This window comes from Brachypodium distachyon, chromosome 3 (genome assembly GCF_000005505.3).
Source record: "Brachypodium distachyon strain Bd21 chromosome 3, Brachypodium_distachyon_v3.0, whole genome shotgun sequence".
Lineage (NCBI taxonomy): Eukaryota > Viridiplantae > Streptophyta > Magnoliopsida > Poales > Poaceae > Brachypodium > Brachypodium distachyon.
Genome location: NC_016133.3, coordinates 20,626,332 through 20,634,826, shown reverse-complemented (window position 1 = coordinate 20,634,826; position 8,495 = coordinate 20,626,332). Strand labels below are relative to the sequence as shown.

At 43.5% G+C, this 8,495-nt stretch overlaps 1 protein-coding gene and 1 long non-coding RNA gene across 2 annotated transcripts; one reads left to right on the top strand and one right to left on the bottom strand.

Moving 5' to 3' along the window:
- The first annotated feature begins 2,020 nt into the window (after window positions 1-2,020).
- Window positions 2,021-2,808, top strand: LOC104583612. The gene is made up of 2 exons (XR_731465.3): window positions 2,021-2,375; window positions 2,460-2,808. It is a non-coding gene; the product is annotated as an uncharacterized LOC104583612 (long non-coding RNA).
- A 1,803-nt stretch (window positions 2,809-4,611) lies between these two features.
- Window positions 4,612-7,860, bottom strand: LOC104584099. Its single transcript, XM_024460462.1, has 3 exons — window positions 6,083-7,860; window positions 5,874-5,988; window positions 4,612-5,051 (listed from the first exon to the last, which is right to left on the bottom strand). The coding sequence occupies exon 1, from the start codon at window positions 7,788-7,790 to the stop codon at window positions 7,179-7,181; it is 612 nt and encodes a 203-aa protein (XP_024316230.1). The 5' UTR covers window positions 7,791-7,860; the 3' UTR covers window positions 4,612-5,051; window positions 5,874-5,988; window positions 6,083-7,178.
- Between the last annotated feature and the right edge of the window lie 635 nt (window positions 7,861-8,495).

The window sequence follows — 8,495 nt, the reverse complement described above, 5'->3', positions numbered from 1 at the left end:
TAGAAGCGAGCATTGCTTTGTGGCCTGGACAAAACAGAGCACAACTTAGTTTTGAGGGGCACGGAAATAAAAAAAACCCTTAAAAAAATGCCCACAATGAGCCCATGTACATGCCACCACTCACCCATGGATACATTCGGCCGACTACTTAGGGCATGTACAATAGTCTAGACAAATCCTGTCCATAGTACTCATCCACGTCATATATAGACAACACTAAAGATAACCAGTACAGTAAGTTGTCTTTTTCAATCGTCTGTAGATTCCGTAATTATCGGGAATCTCAACTGATCCATCGAGCCAACGAGGAAGAAAAAGTATAGGGAGTTGCAGACACTCTACGTACAATGGCAAAAGACAATCTGTAACAAGCGATTTTTCAGGACTACCGATTGTCTAGATTTTTACAGATAGACTGACTCTCTTTCTCTCTTCCCTTGTTCTCCTCCACCTCAGCCTAAATCCTTATTGTCACCTGTTATAGACAGCCGACGTTTGATTGTTGTACATGCCCTTAGCCCACGAATTCTGACGGGTTTTGTTTTACTGTAGGGATAGACAAATATGGTCCATTTGTACAATTGATCTAAAGGTTCAGATTCATCAATACTAGGAGACAAAAGGAGTAGTATTTTTTGTTGGAAGGGCAAAATAGGAAGGGAAAAAGGGGAAACGAATCTAGTATGCATTAGGATTGTGCAAAATAGGAAAGAACAAAAATACAAATAGAGATTTTTTTTACGTACCCGTACTCCAAAAACCACTACTGGAGTACCAATTAGATGTGACCGTCTATATCTAAAGGGCAAATTAGAAATTTGTGAGAAAGAATATTTATGGTCTTTTCAGCACGCATTATCCCATCCTAATCCGTAAAAATCACCATCAATTTAGGCCGGCTGTTGGGGCCACGTTTCCCAATTACCTTGGACATGTTTCCTAATTAATCAACTATTCCTTAATCAAAGTTCATCTCTCTCCTCGCTGCGGCTGCTCCCAGCAGCTCCTGCTGGCCATGGTCAGACCGCGCACGGCTCAATGGTGCAGGCAAGAACGTCTCACTTCTCGTCTGCTTCACAGTTAGAAGAACCTATAATGCAGCCGGCTCCCGCGAGGAACTTGTTCCAGCACAACGCATGGTGGTGACGGTGCCGGATGCTTTGGAGGACATATCCGGCCATGTTCCGTCGTGCTTCGACGGCGTCCACCTGCCGGCTTAACGTCGAGGACTGAAAGCTAGCATGGGAAATGGCCAAAATATCATCGCGTAATTACAATTTTGCCCTCCAAAGTAAGGTACTCCGGTGATTGTTTGTTAGGTACTCCATTAAATTGATGATGGAGTACAAGACAACATCGACCATTGGATCAAGATAAATAAACGGTTCACATTAAATCTGGGATACCGTAAAAGAGGTCAATTAATGTCCAGAATAATTCTGATACTGATTCATTGTTGAATTGATGCTACGTCTCTAGTTAGTGGCTTCGTTGCCCATGAATGAATGATATAACCGATTAACGAGTATTACAGTTCGAGTTGGGGCTAGACAGAATTCAATCAAGAGAACATTCACCGCCTCGTCGAGAAATCAATCGGCCCCAATAGCTGGCTGGCAAGGATGGCGCGGCGGGGATGTGTGCCGTCGGGTGGCTGGCAAGGAGAGATCGATTTGGAGTTGTTCTGATTCTACATACATGTATAGCTTTTTCGAGATCGATTTGGTGTTGGACATGAAATAAATTTCCATAACCACTAGATTTATAATGGAGATATGGTCAAATTAATCACTGTTTTTTTACGTCAGGAGGCTCTCAGGATGTTCATTGTCATCGGGACAAAATTACTCCTATAAATCTGGTCAGAAAAAATTCAATTCTATAAAACCCAACATGAAATTACTAGCCGTTGATTTAGTCCAATACTACTCCCCTCTAGTACTAGTAAGTTGTACTTCTTCCGTCCCGAAAAGGTTGGCGTGGCTGGTCTTTTTATAAAAACGCCCCCGCCGTTTCTTCGAATCAACTCGTGCTGCAAGACTTTAATACCCGAAACCCATGTTTTCTTCACTTCCTCGCCTACTCCCGTGCTCGTCTCCTCCCCTCTCTGCTCATCCTTCTCCTCTCCTCTGCGCCTCCGCATCTCCTCTCTGGTTGCCTTTGCCACGCTCCCTCTCACCTCCGCGCGCCGTGCTCGTCCACCTCCCCTCTTGCTGCGCCCCAACTTCCCCTCCCCAGTGTTGCACTCCCTCATGAAGAATCCGGTGGCGGCGAGTCCAGCTCCGGTGGCGGAGAGGCCAGATCCTCTGGTGGTGTGGCCGGATCCGGTGGCGGAGAGGACCGATCCGGCGGTGGCGAGGAGGGTCTCTTGCAAGGTTAGTCGTTTGTCATGTTTTCTGTCGTTTCTTTTCTTCTTGTTGTTGCCGAGAGTTCTTCACTTCTTCTTGTTGGTCTCGTAGAGGATAGATCCACCGGTGGCAAGGCCGGATCCGGTGGCGGAGAGGATGGATCAGGTGCGGCATCTGGCGGCGGCCGACGACATCGCCCTCCTAGAGTCATTGTTGAGTGTAATTGTAATATTTTGAAAAGTGTAAGACTTAATTGCAAAGTTGCCTTGTGAATGAGGCCGCGCCAATCTTTTCGGCACGAAGGAAGTACCATAAAAGAGCGCATTCTGACAGCCCAAAAATGGTTCGTAGCAGGAGAGTTTATTTTTGCTTTTTCTTGTAACCCCTCTTATTTTCAATCTCTTGACTTTTAATTTTATTAGCTTTTAATTTTAACTTCTACATCTATCAACTTTTAATACCTCTTTCGTTGTCATTTTCAACTGCGTCGTCCGTGCCCCGGTGGATGAATGGATCCTTATCATATTCTCTCCTTCTACTTTATCTCTTTCACCGCACACAGTGCCTTTCTCCTCCACGTAGCAGCGCCCTTCTACCCCTTTCTCCTCCATGCAGCAAGAAAGCAACACCCTTACTAATTTTATAAGTAAAATTAAAATAAAAATGAGAAAATTAAAAGTTAATAAATGTAAAAGTCAAAAATTAAAGTTGATAAAATTAAAAGCCAAGAGATTCAAAATAAAAGGTTGAAAAATTAAAAGTTGATAAAATCAAGAGTCAAGATATCGAAAATAAAAGGTCACCAGAAAAAACCTCTTCCGATGGTCCATTTTTGGTCCTTGGGAATTGGCCCGCTAATTCTTTCCCTCGTGGAGCTCCGCCAATTAGCATCCCCGATTTGCGCGTGGTGTAAGGCTGGTCATAGTGCATAGTAACATAAAGTAATAACATGTATATGTTACTAGTCTATGTTACCATGTAAATAGTGAGGGTAACATAATTTGTGGTAACATATAAACCTCATTAATTGTCTTATAGACTCATTCTATCTTGAGAAATGTGATGTGATGGTAACATATCTAGTTATCACCTCTCTCTCTTTCTTCATTAATTATCATGCCATGTTACTAAAATGTCTAGTTGGCACCTATATTACTACTTAAGTTACATGCACTATGACCAGCCTAAAGACTTGAAAATGGACCGGACCTGGACACATTAATTGAGCTAGCCATGAAGGTCGATCACTGTCACTAGTCTTATAAGCCAAAAAGAAAGCAAGGCAACCAATTAGCCTCCACTGTGTATATATCTGCATGTAGGAATTTTTTTTTTGAGGAAACACAGTACAGACACGGACGCTTACAGGTATGCACGCACACTCACCCCTATGAACACACGCACGCACACCCTACACCTAGGAGCACCTCCGAAAGACTGGTCCGGCACATCATCTTGAGATTGACGAAGTCACGACAAGCGCCTCGTAATTGACGGGTACGTCACTCCCATTGAAAACACAACGCCGGTTAGGTCCACGTAGGAAATCTTAACCATGTGAATCACGCGTTCTCTCAACCCATGCATGTATGCACATCACGGGTCACTGTTATTGGATCGATATTTTTGACTGTATTAATTTTGTTTTCTGCGGGGCTCCAACCAGGTGTAATTTTAGAGTATTTCTTTGCTTGTTACTCTCCCTCTTTCACAATTCCGTGGCTGAGGATGGTTTCTATTTTACACCCCTTCCGGCCGCCACTCTTTGTTAAAAGAAAAAAAAAATCCACGTCTTTTAGTCAATTCATTTAGTGAATGCAGACCTCAAGTTCCACGTCGTTACATAAAACAGGTCATTTAACCTAGACGAGTTCTTGTTTCTAGTGTCTAGCCAACCAAATTGACATTTCAGACTTGTCCTGTTTTACATCTCACAGTTGTCTTATATTTATGTGTTTTTGTATTTATATGATTAGCAACATACTGCATTAATAGTAATCAAAGTAGTCTGGAACTCACAAAAAAATTGATCGGAATCTATCAGCATCAGATCTAGTTTTGAATATCTCGTTGCGAGGAGTGCAATGGTGAAATTTCATAATCTGGATGATTTCTTTTTTTGGAGGACGGGAGGGGGACTAGTACAAATATACAAGGCTAACTATGTGAGGTGTGTCCACAACACACGTGTTTTTCCACAACTCAGAGATCAAAACAATGCGATTTACTTAATGGACTTCCCCAAAGAGAATAACTGACTTGATAAAGGAATCAAAGCAATTTCAGGCCAAACTGGTATTAAGAATCTCAATCAGTATTCTCAGTTCATATATGTACTCACCAGTCCAAAATAAATCTGGTAACTGCGAAAACGTCCCTAGAGCAAAGAATTTGAACTATCAACATTTTATACAACTAGTCGTATGATGTGGCTAGCTACTGTATTTTGTGAACAGTTTCATGCAAGATCCCCTTCCATGTTTGGACATGACTACAGGTTTTGAATCTCCTAAAGCATCAAGGTTCTTCAAGTAAGATCTGAGCGCAATTGTGACGATTGACATACATATCAGATAGAAAGATCACAAATCATCCATCAGTGTTTTCAGAGAATCGGTGCTCTAAAGCCTTCAGGATGGCACCGACAAACATATCGATACCAATAAGGCCACTCACCAACTTGGAGAAAGCATACGCGTTTACCTGCAGCAGCGCAGAAAAAACATCATGACTCTCAAGCATAGCTAAAATTTCCATATTGCAAATACTAGATAAGAATAAATAAATAAATGATTTAGAATCCTATGACAGGCTATTAAAGATCCTAAGAAGATAAACGGTTAAATCCCCGCACAGCTCGCTGTACTACTTTAGTTTTCTACTCAAGCTAGATAAGAAGAAGAGAAAGAGCTATAAGCTGTGGCTATTTTTCCTTCTTCACAGTAAAACATACCCTTTTTCATTTGTGAATGTGAAACTAGCAGGCTTGCTATGCATTACATTAAGAATGAAGTATGGAACAATAGAATTTGTTCTACAGATAGTACCCACCACTCCCTTCGATCCTAATTGTTGTCGAAATATTACATGTATCTAGATGCTTTTTAAGAATAGATACATCCATATTTTGGCAAATTTGAGTCAAGAATTTAGGATCAGAGGGAGTACTATATAAAAGAGAAATAGAAAAAATTAATTATAATGCTGTAAACAGAAGACAAGCAACCAGTTTAAGTAAATGATCTGCTAGCACACAATAAAGCAAATAAAGTTTTCCTCCAATATTTCTCCACCATAAAACAAGGGTGTTCTTTTTTCTTTGATTTGTCTCTTGGACAGTCCTGCAAAACTAGTCACACCAACACAAACAGTGGTAAATGGTTGCATGCCATGTCTCCATCCTTGTGAAAATTCTCTATTCTGACATCTGAGTCATAGAGAGAAATGTGCCAGCCAGTAATCCAAGTGAACTATCTAAATGAAATGAAATGTTCAGAAAAAAAAACTTTAAAAGCTGTTAATTACCGTGTTACTATCGAACAAATTGTCCAAAAGCTGCAACTGAGAGGACGGCAGAACCCTCTTGATCTCCTTGTGCAACTTCTTCAAGTAACACCATTTCAGACAAGTACCAGTGATCCTAACACCAAGTTCAAAACGCAAGAGACAAAAGTTACATTTAGACAAACACTACGAACTCCAGTAACATAGATCACACCATTTCAGACAAGTACCTCAACTTGGGCCCACTGGGCGTTTCATGAAGCTCACCATGCACATTGGGAGAACGCACATGTTCATGTCTTCAGCCCATACAACGTACCAGCTTGGATTGAGCATGTTGTCAAGACTACCAGCAGACTGGAGGCCAGGGCCAGGTAACATGTTTTGGGACTGGTTTGATCCGGCATGGATGGCCGTTGGCACGCCCTGCAAGATGCGGCACAGCAACACCCATGCTTCACCGCTGTGATATGCCTCAGCTATGGCCATGCTAATTGAAATGAAAATTTCAAGTTAGCTCATCGGGTTTCTCCGCTAAGTGTTGCAACCGTACACATTCAGAAACTGTCTGGCACTCATTACAGATCAACAACTCAACTTGGTTTCCCAAAACTCTGCATTTATCTGACATATCCAAATGTTGGTAACATCATCGGACTGAAATTTGGAGATGCACAACTTAACCAAATAGAAACTAGCAACAGTTCCTCCATTGCCATTAACAAACTCATTTTATGAGACGATGCAAAAGAAATTGCAGTTCCTGCACATACTATTACTATTTGATTTGTTCAACTCAAGGACTCCCCTTGCTCTGTCACTACTGCAGACTTGCTACAAAACCGTTCGGTTACAAATCGAACTGAAGATGCTGTAGCGAAAAACAACTATATCCTTCTCCCGTACTAGAACCGGAAAGCAGAGCAGAAAAGAGTCCCAACTTTATTAGATTTCGAGGATATGCAAAGCTTGTTAATCTTCTTTCAAATCGTAGTTCTTGCTCATGCTATTTCTGTTTGGCATTTCCTCAGACCAAGAACTTATGTCGAATTATCCCCATTACCGTACTCATGTGAAACATGTTACTAATTTTAGGTAATCAAGGAACTCTCCATTCTTGTCGACCAGCCTATCATTTGATTGATTCTTATACGATTCGAGCTGCGATTTCGCAGTTCTTGAGCAATATCACGACCACCCTCCATTTGCTCCAAGAAATTCAGAACCATGGCAGCAGACAAAGAGAATCAAGAACTCGTGTTGCAGACCAGGAAACACCCCCAATTCTTGTACCAATCGTTGAAGATCCAATCCAAGAGAACGGGCTCACCTAAGATGCGGGAACCTGAGGGGTGAGAAGTGCAGGCCGCGGCCGTGCGCGCGCTGGGCCCCGAGAAGGTGCCAGTTGGGGCTCCGGAACAAGCCTGCGCTGGCCATCCTCACGTCCCCGGGGGAGGCGCCGTACCAGCCGAGCTTGACGCCGTTGAGCCCCATTACCATCTCCTTCTCCCGGAACATGCGCAGCGCCGACTTTCCTGGGACGGAGATCTCCGCTCCGGTGACCGCCGCCATGTCCAGGGTCCAGCTGCGGACGACGCTGACGGCATCGTGCGCGCTGACCGTGCAGCTCTCGGCGCTTGCCGCCACCGGGACGCCGGCGGCCGGGCCGGGCGGGAAGAAGGCGGTGCCGCCTTCGTCGTACCAGGCGAGCGGCACGCTGCTGGTGGGCTGGGCCTCAATGTAGCGCCTCATGAGGGTGAAGTCGTAGACGTGGAAGTGGCCACCGGCGAGGGGCATCCTGGTGACGGTACACCCGCGGGCGACGGCGTTCTGGAGGTAGGGGAGAACGCGCACGGAGACGTCGGTCCACCTCTGAGCGCCGGGCTCCAGGCAGAGCACCCGCGAAGGCACGCCGCTTCCTTGCAAGTCGGCCGCCATTTGGCGTTTCTTGCGCGGAGGAGGAGGTGGGTGTCCTCCTGGGTCGGCTGGGGGTTGGGGCTTTTTTACCTTTTGACCCACCAGGCAAGTTTATTTATAGTGAAGGCCTAAAGGGGGTTGTTAGTAAATTTTGTTGTGTGGTTATTTTTTGTTTGTTTTTCTCCATTCATGTATTATGTCTTTTATTTCCACCGCAAGCGTTTTGTGTATTTTGTTGGCTTTTGTGTATATTGTTTTTTGTTTGTTTTTCTTCATTCATGTATTATGTCTGTTATTTCAAGGAACAGAACATTTCAATGGCTTCGTGAAGATTTCTTTACTTTGGTGGTGCAAGAGGATTTAAGTACGATGTTTTATGTTGAGCCCGAGTTGGGGAGGGGAGACTCACAAAGAAAATGGTTTGCAAGTCTTGTGTTAAAAAGTACATGGTCTTTGTCTTGGTAGATGCCAATAGTCTTGTCATGTTTTGTTATTTCCAACTTTTAGTTTTTTTTTCACTAATTGTTTTTGTTCAAAGAGCTCAGCCCATCATAGACAAAAAGCTACTATGCAGCTTATGCCAGGTTTTATTGCATACAAAAATCCATCGCATGGGAATTGGGAAAACCAGAGGGCAAAGTATGGCCTATTCAGACACATCATGCGGCCACGTTTTCATACGGTTCTCCAGCGTACTTCTGGGTTATGTTTGGTTTCAGAACCAAG